Source organism: Podarcis melisellensis (genome assembly GCF_964234715.1).
Source record: "Podarcis melisellensis genome assembly, chromosome: 9".
Lineage (NCBI taxonomy): Eukaryota > Metazoa > Chordata > Lepidosauria > Squamata > Lacertidae > Podarcis > Podarcis melisellensis.
This window is the reverse complement of record NC_138541.1, coordinates 75,112,033-75,131,642: the sequence shown is the minus strand read 5'-3', so window position 1 is coordinate 75,131,642 and position 19,610 is coordinate 75,112,033. Positions and strand designations below refer to the sequence as shown.

The following is a 19,610-nucleotide window of genomic DNA, read 5'->3' as shown; positions in this document are numbered from 1 at the left end:
ACGTGTAAGTACGGTAATCTCCTTGCTTTTTTTAATTTATATTTATATTTGTGCAGCTGGTTCTTGCTGCCTAAGTGCAGAACCTGACATTCGTCCCTATTGAAATTCATTTTCTTTGTTTGGGCCCAGTCCTCCAATCTGCCAATCGTCTTGACTCTTGATTCTGTCTTCCGTGTAACAGTTCCCATGGTGAGAAAGTTTCGGCCTCTTTTGTTGCCGAGCCTATTGTAAAAGAACAGAATCATAGAATCATAGAGTTGGCATGGACCCTGAGGGTCATCTACTCCCATGCTCTGCAGTGCAAGAATCTCAGTCCCGCATCCAAGTGGAAACCATACTGGACCCTGCTTAAGCTGTGCAAATGTGTCGCAGTTTTACTGCTGCACCACTAGGAGAACTCTGCAATGATTGTTATTATGCATTGTTGAGGTTTCGTTATATGGAGGAAGCTGAGGTTACCTGGGAGCGCCTTAGGGGCGTCTTACCCATAGAGGCTACCCAGAGCCTCCGTCTGCCATGGCCACCGTGGCATGAAGCGGCCAGCTGAGCCAGAAGGCACCAAGTCCAGCCTCCACCTGAATTGACCAGTCAGTTAAGCGTTCACTAGAGGAATATGTAGAAAACCTCTTACTTGGGATAAAGCATCTTCAGCTGCATTTCTTATGGAAACAACAAGGGCTTTATCTTATAAAGCGTAAAGAATTCAAAAGCTTGCTTACAATTTTGTGACATTTTGGTTGGGCAAATAAAGGCCTTGCTTGCTGTAATGTGGATTTTTGGAAATTTTCTTGTTGATTTTGCTTTTTGATAATAAATTTATCCTTAGCATTTAATGTGCCACAGGTACAATAATTTTTGCTGCAAAATACTAACACGCTACTGCTCTGAAAGTTGTCACAAACTACCTTGTTATTTGGCTTGTCTTTTTCTTTTTAAGGAGAATTCCAAAACTATGGTCCCACCCAGTTTATTTATATCAGCATACTTTGTAACGAAGGTTTGCATTCAATTTAAACATATTGGCAGACCGCCTTGCAAAAAGATGGGAATTAGGAAGAGAAGAATAACAACTGTTTAATAGCTGGAAACAGTGCTTTTTTGGGGGGGGGTGCAGGGCTATGCATACCCCAGTGCCGGATTTACATATAAGCTAAGCAAGCTATAGCTTAGGGCCCCACTCTCTTGGGGGGGGAATTAAAGGGGGGAAAACTGGATGTACATTTCCAAAACATAAGATAAAAAACAAATAAAATAAAACCTACATACAACAACAGTGTTTTGTGTTGTGTAGGCTCCTATTTGTTATGTGCAAATGACTTTAGATACCTATTAGGTCCATAAATTACCATATGGCATATATTCAACACATGAAACAGCAGCAATTTGTTGTTGACAAAAGACAGCTAGACATATAAAGGGCCACATTACCTTCAGTAGCTTAGGGCCTCATCAAACCTAAATCCGGCCCTGTGCATATTCCTAAACAGTTTGTGAATCATTGCACTTTTGCCCACTTACTGTATTTATTTTTCCTGATTTGAACTATGAAATGGTGATTTTCTTGAGTCAAAATGAGAATACCCCTAAACATTACAGTGGTACCTCAGGTTATGAACTTAATTCATTCTGGAAGTCCATTCTTAGCCTGAAACTGTTCTTAACCTGAGGTGTGCTTTTGCTAATGGGGCCTCCCGGTGCCACCATGCCACCCCCGCACCCGGAGCAACTACTTCCAGTTACCTTGGGTTACAGTGGTACCTCGGGTTACAGACGCTTGAGGTTACAGACTCTGCTAACCCAGAAATAGTACCTTGGGTTAAGAACTTTGCTTCAGGATGAGAACGGAAATAGTGCAGCGGCAGTGGGAGGCCCCATTAGCTAAAGTGGTGCCTCAGGTTAAGAACAGTTTCAGGTTAAGAACGGACCTCCAGAGCGAATTAAGTTCGTAACCCAAGGTACCGCTGTATTTTTTTTAAATTTTTTTTTAGAAAACAAAACACTGGCTGGAAGGGATTCCTTTCTCTCTGTTTCAGACAGCCCTTGATTTACTTTGCAAAATGTTCCCTCTGACAAGGGTGGGACATGAGTGCCCTCCTTGTGAGAAGCAGATTACAAAGACTGCGTAGCAGACCGAAATACAGACAATGTATTTAAGAACAGGAATGTCTGGTCACTATATCAAATTTGCAGGGTGCTGCAGAGATCTGCCCTGCTTTGGGTGCAGCCTTTTTATCTAAACCAATAGAAATGCAACTCATGCTCCTCTGCTCATTGGTCTTTACGTTGGGGGGGGGGGGAGAGAAGCAGAAAGGGAGAAAGGAGGAGGAGGAGGAGGAGGAGGAGATATAAGAAAGTGACTTTTCTGCCAAGGATGAATGAAACAGAAGCAGCAGCTGTTGCTGCTTTTCAGAAACTTCCAGCGAGATGCCCTTTCCAAGTAGCTCTTCCAGGACCCGACGGCACAAACTGATATTGGCAGGGACCATGGTTGTTTTAGTTGCCTTAGTGAGCGTTGTGTTGCTTGCTGTGTTCATACCTGGAAGGAAAGGAACCCCTGGCTCAGAAGTATTGAAGTGGGAAGGCCAAGGGACCACTAAACAGCTGCATGAAATCGTCTTGGGGAGATGTCACAACTACATTGCCATAGTGAATCCTGAGCTCAGGTGAGTGCTAAGAGTACACTTTTGAAGAATAAAAGCAGCAGCGCACAGTGTAGACAAAGAAGGAGCAGCAGGGAAACTGGACGGCAGCTATTCTAGAGAAAAATGTATAGGCTGAGATCTGAAGCTGTTCATTTCCTCCCCAAGGTGCTAAAAAGCTGGACTGAAAACTAGCTGAACAGTTCCTGCATTGGAATTGTTCAGAGCTTTTATATCTCTCTTCTATGCTTGATAATAAGGAGCTTGGCTTTCTCCAGTGTGCAGTGATTTGGGAAAGTTCCACCTTTTGAATTCTGGCCTGTTACACAGCTGCTAAAAGTGTAAGAATTGCACAAGCAAAGATGGTATTTAGAAGTGGGTATTTTAAATGAAAGCAGGGGAGGGTTTCCAGTATGTATGAGTAAGTAGATTGGACGGGTCAGAAATGTATTTTTTTTTAGCAATACTTACAGTGTTCACAGTTTTTGAAGTGCTTCATGTACATCAGCTCAGAAATCCATACAATGACATTGTGAGGTAGGTTAATGTTATTGGAGATGGCGTGTCTAAAGAATACTTGATCAAGGCCATTTAGTGATGTTACGACAGAAATGACATTTTAACTTGGGGGCTTCTTGTTCCTGGTTTGAGGCTCCCAGTACAGGTCTACCCATATTTCTCCAGAACTTAATCCAACTCCATTTAGTTGAAAAAGCTGCCAGGTAAGTATGAACCGAATTACGGCCTGGTAGTACAATTCTATGTGTGGTTTACTCAGAAACAAGGGCTACTAAATTCAATGAAATCAGTACATTGGGCTTAGGGCTGCAGTCTTTGACTTTCAAATAAGGGCCAGGGGGGAAGTGTTGAAATCACCAAATACATGAGAAAAGATGTGGTTGATTGGGACTCAAATCACAATATTTTCATTATCTTACTAGCTTTGGTGCTCAGAGGCATGTTGTAAAAACTTGTCAACAGAAGAACTTATTGAACCTTATCAGTACAGTATCTTGTAATAGCATTTGTTGAACCTTATCACAATGTTGCAATGAGGAAATAATACTGTCTCTGACTAGAGGGAGAGGTTGGTGAGAAGCAGACTTTGGCCATATGAGGAACGTTTGGCATCTGCTACCGAAAGACCTGTTGAGATATTCACCAGAAGGCTCGCTTTTCATCTGCTCAGCCTTTATCTGGGTAAATGTTGGGAGCCAGGCAGAGGGCCTTCTCGGTAGTGGCGCCCACCTTGTGGAACGCTCTCCCATCAGATGTCAAGAAAACAAACAACTACCCGACTTTTAGAATACATCTGAAAGCAGCCCTGTTTAGGAAAGTTTTTAATGTTTGCTCTTTTATCGTGTTTTTAATATTCTGTTGGGAGCTGCCCATAGTAGCTGGGGAAACCCAGCCAGATGGGCAGGGTAAAAACAATAAATTGTTGTTGTTGTTGTTGTAGCGGCTTCAAATTTGATAAAATTCCTACATATAATATGTGCAGTGCACTTACATTTGTACATAAAATATAATGGTTGCTGTGTGTAAATTATGGATTACATTTACACATATACCTCTATACATCAGAAAATTGCCCAAGACCATATGCAAAGTAGACTTGTATATTGTTGTTGTTTGACGCAATCCATGTTCAAGTTGCATGCATGTGCATTCAGCCCATGATCATCCACATATAGGATGCACACTCTTTCTACATGGAAATGGTTTGCAAAATGTGTCTCCCCTCCTCCTTCCTGTGTGGCATCATGTAGACCTCCTCCTCCCCAATTTTAGTATATGTGCTGCCAAAGCGAGCACCCTTCTCCCCAATTTTGAAAAAAAACCAGTGATTAGCTTTTATTTGCTCAGAAGCCAAAACTGCCTAGTCATCATACTTTGGAGTTGAGTAGGTTGGCAAGTTGCCATCTCCTGTGGTATTTTGGCTTTAGTGGTAATTGGCTTCTGTGGTATTTTTACTTCTTGGACCTCTTTAGCTGATAGTCAACTGTCTGCGTTATGTACCTACTCTCTGCTTCTGATATGTTGTGATCTGATCTGAACTGGTCCTTGAAGAGGTTTTCTGTGGAACTCTGTAAGCTTTGAGTAGAGCATTACAGAAGACGTGTCCGTCTGCACTTTGAGTGGGTAGTCATTTCTCAGAAGAGCACTGTGATACCTCAAAGCATTTCCTCTGATCTCGTAAACTCACCTCTTTTGCTTTACCACAGGAAGTGGGTCAGATTATTTTAATACAGTTAATCTAGTCTCTGTAGAGATGATGTGTGAGGGTCACATACAATCCCCTTGTCACTATCTTAAAGACACAAATCTTTAGTTGCCTGATTTTAGGCTGCCATGAAACCTCTAATCCCTATTTTTTGAGTGGTGGGGAGAATGAGTCTGAAACATCTTACAAAATAACTCCCTTTTATCTTCCTTAGGAGCATGAACTCCACTGAAGTGTGAGAAGGGCTGAGGAATTTATCCTGTAGGATTGAAAAGTGAAATCAAATGTATTTAAGGAAATTGGAGTTTGCAGGCAGTTAAAGCGAAAGATAATGAAAAGAAAGAAAATGCAACCTATTATTCTGCTTTCTAACCAGGAGGGAGAAAAATGTAAAAAGAAAAATAGTTCCAGGTTCGTTCTCCTTTCTGGCAGGGAGGAAGTTCGTCTGTGACTTCCTGGGCACCGTAGTCCTTCAACCCCTCTAGCTCCACCTGAAGTTGTCTCTCTGGTGCACAGAGAAGAATTTTATGTCTTCATCACTTCCTTCCTTTTTTCTTCCTTCTTGTCAACTGAACCTTTTGTGATGTAGAGAGACCTCTATAGTATATTGTGCATTTCAAACATCCAACTGTACTAAGGTCAAGCAAGCTTACCTTATCTCGAGAGCTATCACATGGAAGATGGAGCAAGGTTGTTTTTTCCTGCTCTGGAGACTAGGACCCGAACCAGTGGATTAAAGTCACAAGACAGAGGATTCCGGGGAAAACTTTCTGACAGTAAGAGCTGTTTGACAGTGGAACAGTCTCAGGAGGTTGTGGACTCTCCTTTGCTGGAGGTTTTTAAGCAGAGATTGGGTGCACCTGTCACGGATTCCTTAGCTGAGATTCTGCATTGTAGGGGTTGGACTAGATGACCCTTGGGATCCCTTCTTACTCGACAATATGGTTCTAGGAAAGAAGTCTCCCTATTGTAGAGCCCTCCAGATGTTGTTAGATTCCAACTCCAGCAGCTCCCCTCATCTATCATTACTGATTAGGCTGTCTGGGACAAAGCCACTTCCGGGCCTGCCCCAGGAGGTGGGGTTGCGGGCTTCACGCCCACCCACGCGAGCGGGGGCTGGCTCCAGCCCCCGCGAGAGCAGGGGAATCCCCGTCTGGCCCGCCCCCCCCAGCCGGCCAATCAGCTGGCCGGCGGGGGGGCGTGGCTTGCCCTATGTATAGCCGGCGCGGAGGGGGCTTGCCCTCTTTTCGCCGGCTCGCCCCCACGCTTTTTCCCACCCTCCCTCCCTTTAAGTAGGTTTAGGCTTAGGCGCTCATTTGACATTGCTATGGACTTCGGTCTGTCGCCGCATGGGGCATGGTAGGAATTTTTCCCAATTGGCAATTTCGGGCCTTTTGGTTTTTCGCCTACCTCGTAGCAACTCGTCACAACTTCTCGGCATTGGCGGTAGGCATTGGTAAGATGGGGTTAAGACGATGTGGGGGGGGGAGGAACGCCATCACCTCCCCCCAGCGAGCGAAGGGTGGTCCGTTAAAGGACCCCGGGGGGCGTGGCCCTGTCCGAAGCCTATGGAGGTGTGGGCCAAAGGCACGCCCCAGAGCGGTGACCCGGGGGAGCTCCTAGCCGACGTGCCTCGCGGGAGTCTCCCCTGATATAAGGTTAACCCTTCCCCGTGTCTCCAGCAAATGGGCTGGAGCCGGATAGCCGTTAGGACCAATGCCTATGCCAATGCCTCTCATTCCTGAATTCAATAAAGTTGTGGCCTAATTCGCCCAATTAACCTTACATACAGTGTCTGGTGTCTTTATTTATCCTGGTGGGGGCGGGAACTCGCCACGCAACAACATTGAAAGGGCTAAAGCTCTAGCATCCTTTTCTGAAGGAAGATAATGATGAAAAGCTGTCTGCCAGAAAAGATAGTATGCCATTTGCTGCTTCTCTTCTCATCAAAGAACCTGATAAGCTTCCACAGCGCCACCCGCGTCTTCCAGGTATTACCTTACTCATATAGACAGGATTTGCACCCCACCATGTATCTTGCACCCGAACCTCCCTTTTGCACTATGTCCCTCCCCCTTACCTTGTAAATTGACAAACCTGTGACAAATAAGACCTCCCACAACTGCAACTCTATAAAATTCTGAACTTACCTTTTGTCACCTTTGTGTAGGGAACCCGGTTGCAACGGAATAAAGGTTTGGTGCTTTTAAAAAGCCACATGATTCTTTCTCTCCGTGGTTGGACATCACCCATCTTCTCCTCCAACCGTAGCGGACCCCTTTGGGACCCCGAACCCAAATTCTGAGTGACTTATTTCACAGGATTGTTTTCAAGGATTTAAAGAAGGGGGGAATGCATGTGAATTGCTTTGAAAATTTGAAAATAAATGCTAAATTCTACACACTAACAAGATGCCTATTTTTGGAAATTTCTTCAATCCAACATGATAACTCCTAAAAACAGCCCAGCTTATTCATGTTGGCAGGAAATGGTTTTCTCTAAAGAGCTCTGATCACAAAGTAGGTGCTTCTGAACATCAGTATCATGATTTTGTTCTATTTTTAATGTTTCATCTAGTGCAATCTTCTTCTTTGGTAATCACTCATAGCCAAGTAAGATTGTCTTCCATGAACACAGTCTTAACAGTGAGTCCATAAGTCACGGTGGATGCCAATTCTGGATCCACAAGTCCTTCAACAGTGGGGACAGATTTGTGGGCGGGAGTTGATCACGGTGAGGTTTTGCCAAATGTTCCTTCTTCTTAGCTCCTTTCTCCTTTTCGCCCTGAGTTTGCGCTTCCCTGACACCTTTGGTAATGGCTGTTCTCCAGTTGGAGCACTCGCAGGCCAGTGTTTCCCAGTTATCGGTGCTTATACTACATTTCTAAAGATTTGCCTTGAGAGTACCGGTATCTTTTTTCTTTTCTTGAGAGTGTCTTTAAACCACTTTTGTTGTCCATCGGTATTTCGCTTTCCATTCTTAAGTTCGGAATAGAGTAGTTGCTTTGGAAGGTGATAATCAAGCATCCGAACAACATGACCAGTCCAAGGAAGTTGATGTTGAAGAATCATTGCTTCCACACTGGTGATCTTTGCTTCTTCCAGTACACTGGCATTAGTTCGCCTATCTTCCTCATCCCCCAATCCATGGCCTTCATTTGTCGTTTTAGGCCTATTATTAATACTTCTAGTCACCAAGATTATTTCAGAAGGAATGTCACAGAGCCCATGGCATCTGTCTTGGTCTTTCTTTCGTTTGCTTGATAAGTTCCTGAGAAGGGCAGTACCTCCTACCCCTTCAGTGATTCAAAGCCTGTGCTTGTGACGGGGGAAAAAGACTTCTTTGTTCCAAGTTTCTGGCTTTGCTTCAACGACTAAACATTTTAGTGCCACAAATTCTTGCCCAGACTTCCTTTAGTCCTCCATCATGTCTGCATCACCGTTTAATTAAAAACCTTTCTGGGCACTGCAACTGACCCAGTTGTGCTGAAAAATCCTCTGGGAGGTGCTCATCTCCAGAGCTAAATTTATATGTTTGTCATTCTACTTATAATTAATTATTGCTAAATTCAGCTTAAGGAAGTGTAAGTGCACTTGAAAAATGCATGGTTCCTGCTAGAACCATGTGAATCACTTAGGGTGTTTCAAGTAAGAGCCAGTTCATACAGAATCAGTTCATAAAACATTTCCGCACAATACCATTTCAGACTGCAATTTAGCAGAGGGACTTGATGGCTCATGTTCTTTTGGATAAATACAGTAGTGGTCACTAGCTTTCCTTCAAGCTAAATTGTGGCACAAGAGGCTGTTGTCTGGGGGTGGGGAGGCACTTTTCTCTATCTCCTCTCCAGCTATGACCATCCCCACTTCAAACACCCCAGCATGCAGCACTTAGGCACGAAAGAGGTCCCCCACCCATAGTTGATTTGTGTGCATAGGATGTTCCTAGGGAGGGTAAGAGTTAAATCTCTCCCCCTCCGCTTCAATCTCTAGGAGTACCACATGTACCCTGCTGGTGCCTATGCATGAAAAAATCTATATATAATTTCAGTTGCTGATAGAGGGTGGAAGTGCCCATGCCTACCTCTGTTTTTAATGTGTGTCACCACCAACAACAACCTAGTCCTAGGTTTGAAATATCATTTACTTTCCCATTTTAAAATAAAGGAAAGGGAAAATGGAGAGTTACAGTGAAGTGTCTGAGTGCAAGGACCAGTGTTAGAAACTCCCATCGTTCCAGGCACATTTTGCGACAGGGAGTTTCATTAGTGCAAGCAGTTTGTGAGCTCTAGGCACAGTACACCCTTTTTAATAGACATTAATTTCTTGTTTACTATGTATTTTTATTTCCAGTTTCAAATTCTGTCATAGGTTCTATGTGTGGAATAACCAACCTCAAAAAAACAAAATGCTTAAGTTTAATCAATGCATGAAGGGTTAATACCATACAGTAAGCTGTCCTGCTAGGTTACTATGTCCACTTCCCCTCAGATTGGGAGGAACTAGGTAATCAAGCCTTTGTTCTCCTCCAGTCTACCTGAGAAGCTCAGTGAATGTGTGAAGAGGTTGGAGCTGGTTCCTCCAGCTAAACCATATGGCTCTCATAAGCCACCCGAGTTCCGATACCAATAATTTAGGAAAGATCACCACTTTGTAACTAAGCTAAATATTACTGCCCATGCAACTTTTCTGAAGGACATGAATTTTATAAGTAAACAATTTTTAAAACTTGTCCAGGTGTGATCTTTTCCTCAGCTGGGGGAAGAGGAAAACTTTGGAAAGAAACAAGCAGACATTCCGGAACTCACTTGGAAGGACACATGTTTTAAAAATCTAACAATCTAACCTATATTTCCACCCTTTACTTTGCTGCATATTTTGTGATTTTAAATCTCTCCTGGGGTTCTCTCATCAAAGAGCACTTTCATTCAGGAATTCTCCTTTCTTGCTCGTTCTCTATATTGCACCAACACTATGGGTCTGAAAACATGCAAACTTAACTGCAGTGTTTTTATTACTTCTGAAAGCCACTGAGTTTGGCATGAAAGAATGAAAGTTTTAGGTAATGTTTGCAGGGAGAACTATTTGCACACAGATTTGACATTCTTTGAATAAACACCCCCCACAAAAAAGTGAGCTAAATAGCATTTGGGTCGTCCCTTTCCCCCCTACTTCCTTATTTACACACATTCATAAAGCCATTAAAATACAGTGGTACCTCAGGTTAAGTACTTAATTCGTTCCGGAGGTCCGTACTTAACCTGAAACTGTTCTTAACCTGAAGCACCACTTTAGCTAATGGAGCCTCCCACTGCTGCCGCGCCACTGGAGCATGATTTCTGTTCTCATTCTGAAGCAAAGTTCTTAACCTGAGGTAATATTTCTGGGTTAGCGGAGTCTGTAACCTGAAGCGTATGTAACCTGAGGTACCACTGTATAATAAATCATGAGTAGTTAGAATGCACTGTGGGGTCATCAAAGTCCTCAACTAGAACATTTAATCTAAGTTCCATTCAACTCATACATGCATTTTTAAATTTAAGAGAAGTATGATGATAGGACAAAAGGGCAGATATGTCTCGTTAAAATTCCACACTTAGAGCAAAAACTCAGAGTCTACTCAGGATTGATGGCTCGTATGTCCCAGTTTTCTTCTTGGTAACCCAGGAAACGCAGCATCTCTGCTCTGGACCAAGAACGGCCGCTTGGTCATTTGCCTGTAAGTTGCCATCTCATTCAGAATGTGGTTTTTAGAAATGTCTGGAAGTCAGTGCCCAGTGACGGTTCTTTTGCACTTGGCAAACTGTACAGAGTTAAAATCCTCAACCTTGAATTTCAAAAAGTGCTATTTAACAAAAATGCCAAAGTGAATATTCCCATTTTTAGATGATGGATACCTCCAGGAATACTTGGGTACCCAAAGGTGGATCAAACTGAAATAAAGGCAAAATGTGAAAAGTAACTTCCCCTAATTACAACTTCTTGGTTGCTGAAGTTGATTCCATCTTTCCTACAACCATCTAATTGTATACAGTCGTACCTTGGTTTTTGAACAGCTTAGTTCTCAAATGTTTTGGCTCCCAAACGCTGCAAACCCAGAAGTGACTTTTCCAGTTTGCAAACTATTTTTGGAAGCTGAACGTCCGATGGGGCTTCTGCAGCTTCTGATTAGCCAATCAGAAGTTGCACTTTGGTTTCCAAACGTTTTGGAAGTCAAATGGACTTCCGGAACGGATTCCATTCAACTTCCAAGGTACTGTACATACCACTGTACATACCAAACATGTGAGTATGGGGTTTGTGAATGTACAGTGTACCAAAAACAATGAGTTCAAAGTACCCACTTTATCTCTGGTAAGAGTGAGGTTTAGCTGTGGAGAGTTCCCTTTGTCATCTTTCCTAGTTGCCTTGCTGAGTTCCTCTTGCTTGCGCAGAGATGGTGGGTCCTTCAGAGGATAAAGGTAAAGGGACCCCTGACCATTAGGTCCAGTCGTTGGCCTATCCATTCAGAGGACAGCTGGATATAATTTCAAGTACTTGTGATCGCAGGGACGCGGGTGACGCTGTGGGTTAAACCACAGAGCCTAGGACTTGCCGATTAGAAGGCTGGCAGTTCGAATCCCCACAACGGGGTGAGCTCCTGTTGCTTAGTCCCTGCTCCTGCCAATCTAGCAGTTCAAAAGCACATCAAAGTGCAAGTAGATCAATAGGTACCGCTCCGGTGGGAAGGTAAACGGCATTTCCGTGCGCTTCTCTGGTTCGCAAGAAGCGGCTTAGTCATGCTGGCAACATGACCCGGAAGCTGTACGCTGGCTCCTTCGGCCAGTAAAGCGAGATGAGTGCTACAACCTCAGAGTCGGTCATGACTGGACCAAATGGTCAGGGGTCCCTTTACCTATTTGTCATCACAGTAGGACATGCCCTCCCCTAATTCACAACAATAACATCATGGAGCAATGCTCTAGTAGGCCAAGTGTATCCTTAACTATGGTCAATTTCCCTCTTAGTTTAAAGGTTAAAACTTGAACCAAGCGTTCTTAAAATTCAGACCCCTTGAGATAGTTAGCAGGGTTCAGGGTTCCATTTTATTGATCAATTTTTACAGGTGTTTGTGTAGCATGGAGTCTGCCTGTAAGTCTTCAGGCTTCAGTCACGTGCACACTGTACTAATCGGGATCACTACTTCAAATGTCAGCATTTTAAAACTAATCTTTACAGCCTGGAATGACCCCTTACCGATATGCATTTATATTGTGACTGAAGCACATGTAAAAAAATTAATGTGAATTTGCTAGCTGTTTATCAGAGTGTGATATTGCCTGGGTGTGAGTTGGTGACCAATGCTGCTTTATTTATGTCATGGACTTTGTATGCAGTAATAAACCAAAGGAAAACAAAGCTTACAAAGAGGCTTTGAAAAGCCTTTTTTTTCAGGACCTCTGAAATTGGCAAGAACTTTCAGAGGCATGCAAGAAAACCTGAAAGAGCTCTCTTTTTCTGAATTCAGCAAGCATTCAGACTTCTACGACATTTAAAGGGAGAAAGCGGGGGATGACTACTTTTCCCCAAAAGCTTGGAAATGAAGTCTCCCCTCTCTTCTACCACCAGTTTAGAGTTGTATTGATGGGATGGTACCCTTCTAAGTCCTATGCAGAGTTGACCCATTGAAATCAATGAACTTATTTGAGTCCATTGACTTCAGTTTTAAATAATGACTAATGTTGGACACCATCCTAGGTTTGTCTTGTTGCCCCCTTGTTTAGCTTACTTACAGTTGAAACAAATGTCCTGTGAACATGGAAGAAAGCAGTTTGGGGAAGTACCTGTGGAAACAGTAGCTATACAGTACACACACCCTGGGAATCCTAATATTTATCTTCAGAACTATTTGATTTTTTTGCCTTCTTATTAAAAAGACAGATTTCCTTTTATCGGTAGCTAACTTGGGCTACAGTCTTACTTGCACTTAACAGAGTGGGACTTCTGAGCATTGCCTTGCCTTGGTAGTGGACTGGATGAGAGCCAACAAACTGAAGCTCAATCCAGATAAGAGCGAGGCACTGTTCATGGGTGGTTCCTTAGACCAGAGGGCTGGGAGGTGGCCTGCTCTTGATGGGGTTACACTTCCTCTGAAGGAGCAGGTATGTAGCTTGGGGGTGCTCCTGGATCCTGGCCTCGGTGGTGTGGGGCTGGCGGCCCAGCTGTGCCCCAGCTGGACAGAGATAACCTAACTTTTGTTGCCTATGCTCTGGTAGCCTCTAGGTTAGATTACTGTGATGCAGTATACACAGGGCTACTTCTGAAGACGGTTTGGAAATTTCAGCTGGTGAATAATTCAGTAGCCAGAGCAAGACAGTTTGAGCATAGAACATCCATCCTGATCAGACTGCATTGGCTGCCACTTGGTTTCTGGGCCCAGTTCAAAGCGCTGGGGTTTGCCCTATAAAGCCTTAAATGGCTCAGGACCACAATTCCTCAATGACCTCCTTTCCCTGGCCCAGACCCTGCAATAATCATTTGTTGATTCCCCTCCCCTCAATTTAATCATGAATTAAGATGATGAAAAATGGCGCAGAATAGCTGATGGCAGTGGCGTAGCGTGGGGGGTGCAGGGGGGCCGGTTGCACCAGGCGCAACATCTGGGGGGGCGCTCGCACTCGCAGCTCTCTGCCCCTACCTGGCTCACTCACTCACTCTCACTGCAGTGCTGGCTGTGCGAATCTGATCCGAGCCGCCGGGTCGCCGCCCACTGTGGAGGGGATGGGTGCCAGGTGTGCAGTGCGGAGAGAGAGCGAGGGACTATCTGGGGGAGGGACAGTGCAGCGGCCACCCAGCGCAGTGCTGAGTGCGGGAGAGAACCTCACCAGACCAGACCAGGCAGCAGCAAGAAGAAGCTGGCAGTGGCGGCAGGTTAGGGGTTAGGGGGCGCAAATTACTTGCCTTGCCCCGGGTGCTGACAACCCACGCTACACCACTGGCTGATGGGAAAGTCTTTGGGAAGGCACACTTGAGAACTGCATTTTGACCACCCCCACTGTTGCACTTTAGCCTCCAGAAGGTGCGCTATGGGTCGATGCAGCCCCCAGCCCAAATCAGGTTAGCGCTCAAGTGCCCAAGGGTGGGGAGAGAGCGCAGAAGCCAAGACTCCTGCTGGTAACAACTGGACCTTCCCTTTTCTCTTTCTGGCTGAAGACAGTTCATTTGAAATTACAGTAATTTTGTGCAAACAAGCTCCATAGATAATAGTCCAAACAGGCATAAAAGGAAAACAAAGAGAAACATTACAAAAAACTACAGTATAAGGACCTTTCCCTCAAACATCTGTGATGTGAAAAACATATTGCCACATGCACTTTAGTAAGAGCCCAGCTTATTGTTGTATCCATCTTTCTGTATGAAAGGAAACAGACCCACAATTTTAAACCGAACAAATTTTAAACAAAACCTTTTTCTACCTGCTTTCCTACATGCTCCTCTCCCAGTTAATCCTGTGTTAGGCTAGACAGAGAGGCTGTATACACAATATGGGTTTAAAATGCAGAGAGGCTGTCCCTCCACTACACTTCATGTCGTATTTGCCTGTCGTCATGCACATTGGTGTGGTAAGATTTGTTTCCAAGTTGCCTGCTATCTGCCCACACCAGAGGTCAGACAGCGGACATGGGCATCTTCATACAGTCCTTTTCAAATGGAATCAAGACTGCATCCAAACTCAGCATTTCTCAAGAAGCCACAGGACAGCGGGGGATTGTGGCTAGCATCATGTGTACATAGCTTGGGAGTGTGCTGGATGCAAATTAAATGGGAATGTGTTCACAGCCATAGTGACTGGAGAAAGGTCATCCAGTTAACTTCCTGGCTGAGTTGGAATTTGAACCGAGTTCGACACTTTGACCACTGGCTACATAAAATGCAAAGTAGGGACAGCGGATAAAATAATACAAAGAGGATCCTGACCTATAAATTCAAGCCTGAACAATCAATACAGTAAGCCTACTGGTGCTGAATCAGGAAGCTCTTTAACCAGCAATGGATCTCCATCAGGGGGAAAGTCAGATGAATCTCATGGAGCAGGGAGTTCCACAGCCTCGCACAGCCAGTTGTGAGAATATATAAAAGGCTCTCCTCGCACATCCTGACCTTGGATGATGACTGGATTCAGTAGACTTGCACAATTTGTACACCACCAGTTAGCTATGTTCAGTGGTGGACCTACATTTTGGGGGCTTGAACTGGTTATGGGGGCTGCTTTGCAACCAGCAAGGAAGTCTGGGTAACCACTGTTACCTTTTTCAGTGGGCTTGTTCCATGAAGATAACCACACCTTCATTGTCAGGTGGCTGAGGAGGGGGGGTGTTTGTGTTTCCCAGCAAATATTTCTTCTGTACTTCCGTCTCTCTCTGGCTGCTTGCATTTCCTTATCTGGAAAAGCTTCATGGGAGAGAATACCTCATGATGGCTTTCCTGAAGGTTCAACTGAAATGTGGAAAGATGGGAGAAATCATTTTGTAAAATTGGTGCAAAGACATGCACAAATGCCACTTGGCCACCTCAAAAGTAAGGTATTCACAACAAAAGCCCTAAACCCCACCCCCCATGATAAAGTGTTATTTTACTTTTGATAATGATCAAATGCAACGTCTGTTCTTATTAATTGATGGAGGATACTTTGCGGTGGGGGGAGAGAACACAGTGCTAGTTTTAACTATGCTGCTACAAATGTTGCTTTCGGTGTCTCTCTCTCTTCCTCTCTCTTCCACATGGTGGCTGTATATATACACTGATACACACTTTCATAGGAAGATAAAGAGAGCTCAAGCTGCAAATGTGGAGAAGAAAAAACCCAGAAGCGAGTAACTGTAGTACAGTGGTACCTCTGGTTACATACTTAATTCGTTCTGGAGGTCCGTTCTTAACCTGAAACTGTTCTTAACCTGAAGCACCACTTTAGCCAATGGAGCCTCCTGCTGCCGCCGGAGGAGCACAATTTCTGTTCTCATCCTGAAGCAAAGTTCTTAACCCGAGGTAATATTTCTGGGTTAGTGGGGTCTGTAACCTGAAGCCTATGTAACCTGAAGCGTATGTAACCCAAGGTACCACTGTACACAGAAAAAACAAATAGTTGCCTTTTCCTGTTGCAGTTCCCCAACAATGCAAAAAGCAATAATTCAGCCGTCCCCCAGAAAGATTCTGCCCTGTCAGGCTGCATCTATTTTGGTGATGGTTTTTTATATATAAAAAACTAAACATAATCATCGTCATTAATCTGAATGGTTCTGGGGCAGTAGGAAAGTTTAAACTTCTCCACCCAGCCCAGTACGCTGATAAAGATGCAAATTGTCCTCTCCCTTGTTATCAGATTAACTATTTATCTCTTATCAAGATGAATTACGACCTGGAGTCAGGGTGGAGGAGATCTCCTTTTTGGCTGCTTTGTGCAGAATTGGATCAGCAGATTCCAGGAGGGCCTGTGTGTTGAGTACAAGGGGGCAAAGCCTGTTGTTGTTGTTGTTTAGTCGTTTAGTCGTGTCCGACTCTTCGTGACCCCATGGACCAGAGCACGCCAGGCACTTCTGTCTTCCACTGCCTCCCGCAGTTTGGTCAGACTCATGTTTGTAGCTTCGAAGACACTATCCAACCATCTCGTCCTCTGTCGTCCCCTTCTCCTTGTGCCCTCCATCTTTCCCAACATCAGGGTCTTTTCCAGGGAGTCTTCTCTTCTCATGAGGTGGCCAAAGTATTGGAGCCTCAGCTTCACGATCTGTCCTTCCAGTGAGCACTCAGGGCTGATTTCCTTCAGAATGGATAGGTTTGATCTTCTTGCAGTCCATGGGACTCTCAAGAGTCTCCTCCAGCACCATAAATCAAAAGCATCAATTCTTCGGCGATCTGCCTTCTTTGTGGTCCAGCTCTCACTTCCATACATCACTACTGGGAAAACCATAGCTTTTACGACCTGGAGTCAGGGTGGAGGAGATGTCCTTTTTGGCTGCTTTGTACAGAATTGGATCAGCAGATTCCAGGAGGGCCTGTGTGTTGAGTACAAGGGGGCAAAGCCTACTTTTGGCCAAACCCATCACTGGTATGGAGGGTTCGTCAAGGGTGAATATGAGCCTTGGGTCAAAATAGGTAAGCCTGTAACTTACCTGGTTAGACACCCCCATCAAATATTATACAGGTGGTGTGGGATTCTCTACAGCAGAGGTTCTCAGACCATAAGGAAGTGCTCCTTCATTCTGGAGTCTGCAGGGTACACTCCCCAGTACGTTTTCACAGAAGCCAGGTCTAGTATTTTGAGGGCAAGAGTGTTTCTCATTGACCCCAAGGAGCATCTGTGGCTGCCCACCTTTGCCCAATGATGTCATGTCTCCGCTTGAAATGTTGCCCCACGGCAAGCAAATGTGGCCTATTCTGTCTCTGTTGGTACAGTGTATGTTTCTCACTCTTGCTCTGAATATCAGCCTCCAGATAAAAGTAAAGGGACCCCTGACCATTAGGTCAAGTCGTGGCCTATTTATCTACTTGCACTTTGACGTGCTTTCGAACTGCTAGGTTGGCAGGAGCAGGGACCGAGCAACGGGAGCTCACCCCGTCACGGGGATTCAAACCACCAACCTGCTGATCGGCAAGTCCTAGGCTCTGTGGTTTAACCCACAGCGCCACCTGCGTCCCAGCCTCCAGATAAAACAGCATTAATTTCAATGTAACTTTCACCTACACATTTGAAAGAGAAATTAATGAGATTCAAGCATGTTGGTTAGCCCACTGTTATGCTCATAGTTTACTACGACTACTGCTTTTAGTCGAAGTAATCCTCTTAATCAGAAGTACATTTCTTGGGCTGTTCAGGAGAGGGAAACTTCCATTACGCTTAGGAATTAGGAGTGCTTTCTCACTATCCAAATACTATTTTGTATAATTCACATTTAATAGTGTCAGGCTGAACAGCAGCCATTCTCAAAGACCCCTGTGTTTGTTTGTTTGTTTGTTTGTTTTACAGAGACAGAGACTGCCTCAAAATTTGGGAGCTATTTCAAAATGCCTTTATGTACAAGCATCCATGCAGGGCGACAGAGGAAGATTTCCAGCCTCTGATGGACCTGGCCAGACAATCCATCCCATGTAACAAGGTAGTTATTTTGTGATTGTTAATTTCTCAAGAAAATTATTAAAGAATATTTTGAATTAAATTGTAATCAAGATGTTGACTTAAAAACTGTTTGGGATGAGGGTAAGGCAGTTATTTTATTCAGAAATGTGCATACCAAGGGAAAGTAAGGGAATGTAAGAAATTGGAACTATCTGACAAATGAATAAAGAAAGAGAAAGAAGTGGTTACAGATGCAGGAAATAAAGAGAAACTTCAAGAGATTAGTTTATTACAGATACAATATTCAATGCTTGTAAACCAATAAATAGCAAGGAAAATTAAGTTTGTAAAACAAAGGAATTTTGAATTTGCAAATAAACCAGGAAAGTTACTGGCATGGCAACTTTAAAAAGAGAGTAGACAAAGATTAATTAATGAGCTGGTGAAGGATGGAGTACACATAAACAATCCAAAAGAAATCAGACAGGAATTTGTGAGGTTTTACATAGATGTGTTGGGACGCGGGTGGCCCTATGGGTTAAACCACAGAGCCTAGGACTTGCCAATCAGAAGGTTGGCGGTTTGAATCCCCGTGACAGGGTGAGCTCCCGTTGCTCGGTCCCTGCTCCTGCCAACCTAGCAGTTCGAAAGCACGTCAAAGTGCAAGTAGATAAATAGGTACCACTCTGGCGGGAAGGTAAACAGCATTTCCATGCACTGTTCTGGTTCACCAGAAGCAACTTAGTCATGCTGGCCACATGACCTGGAAGTTGTACGCTGGCTCCCTTGTCCAGTAAAGCGAGATGAGTGCCGCAACCCCAGAGTCGGCCACAACTGGACCTAATGGTCAGGGGCAGTGGCGTAGCGTGGGTTGTCAGCACCCGGGGCAAGGCAAGTAATTTGCGCCCCTTAACCCGTGATGTTGCCCCCCCCAGATGTTGCACCCGGTGCGGCCGGCCCCCCCTGCGCCCCCCATGCTACGCCACTGGTCAGGGGTCCCTTTACCTTTTACATAGATGTGTATAAAAGAGAGAAAGAAGACTTTAAACTTATAGAGAATTATATAGAGCGAAGTAAATTGGGTAATATTTTGAGAGAAAGTGTAGAGCTATTAAATACGCCGATCTCCACAATGGAAGTACATCAGGTGATAAGCCAGGGAAAATCTGGGAAAGCACCGGGACCAGATGGGCTCCTGGTGGAGTACTATAAAAAGTTTCAGGATGAGTTAGGCCTATACCTAAAATATATTATGAACAAAGTGTTAGAAACAGGACAAGCACCAGAAACTTGGAAGGAGGCTTATATCACTTTGATACCCAACCAAGATAAAGACATGACAAATCCCAAAAACCTCTGCCCAATATAGCTATTAAACTGCAATTGTAAGTTATCTGCAACAATATTAGCAAATAGACTCAAAAAATTATGAGTGACTTAATATGTGAGGACCAAGCAGGCTTTCTCCCCAGCAGACCATTAAAAGATAATGTTAGGAATATTATAAACATAATAGAATACCTAGAAGTGCATAACGAAAAACAGGCAGCATTGATATTTCTGGACACGGAGAAGGCATTTGACAATGTGTCTTGGATATTTATGAAAAGAGTCCTGAAGAAAATGGATTTGGGGAAAATATTTTTAAAGGCTATAGA

General features: G+C 44.2%; 1 protein-coding gene across 1 annotated transcript in view; it reads left to right on the top strand.

The window, feature by feature from the left end:
* Window positions 1-570: 570 nt before the first annotated feature.
* The window catches only part of LOC309377997 (ADP-ribosyl cyclase/cyclic ADP-ribose hydrolase 1-like), a 30,106-nt gene continuing 11,066 nt past the window's right edge, over window positions 571-19,610 (top strand). Inside the window, exons 1-3 of the mRNA XM_081925776.1 lie at window positions 571-694; window positions 2,411-2,663; window positions 17,863-17,992. Of these exons, the coding sequence (XP_081781902.1) occupies window positions 2,425-2,663; window positions 17,863-17,992 (369 nt within the window). The 5' untranslated portion in view covers window positions 571-694; window positions 2,411-2,424. The remainder of the gene's footprint in view (window positions 695-2,410; window positions 2,664-17,862; window positions 17,993-19,610) is intronic.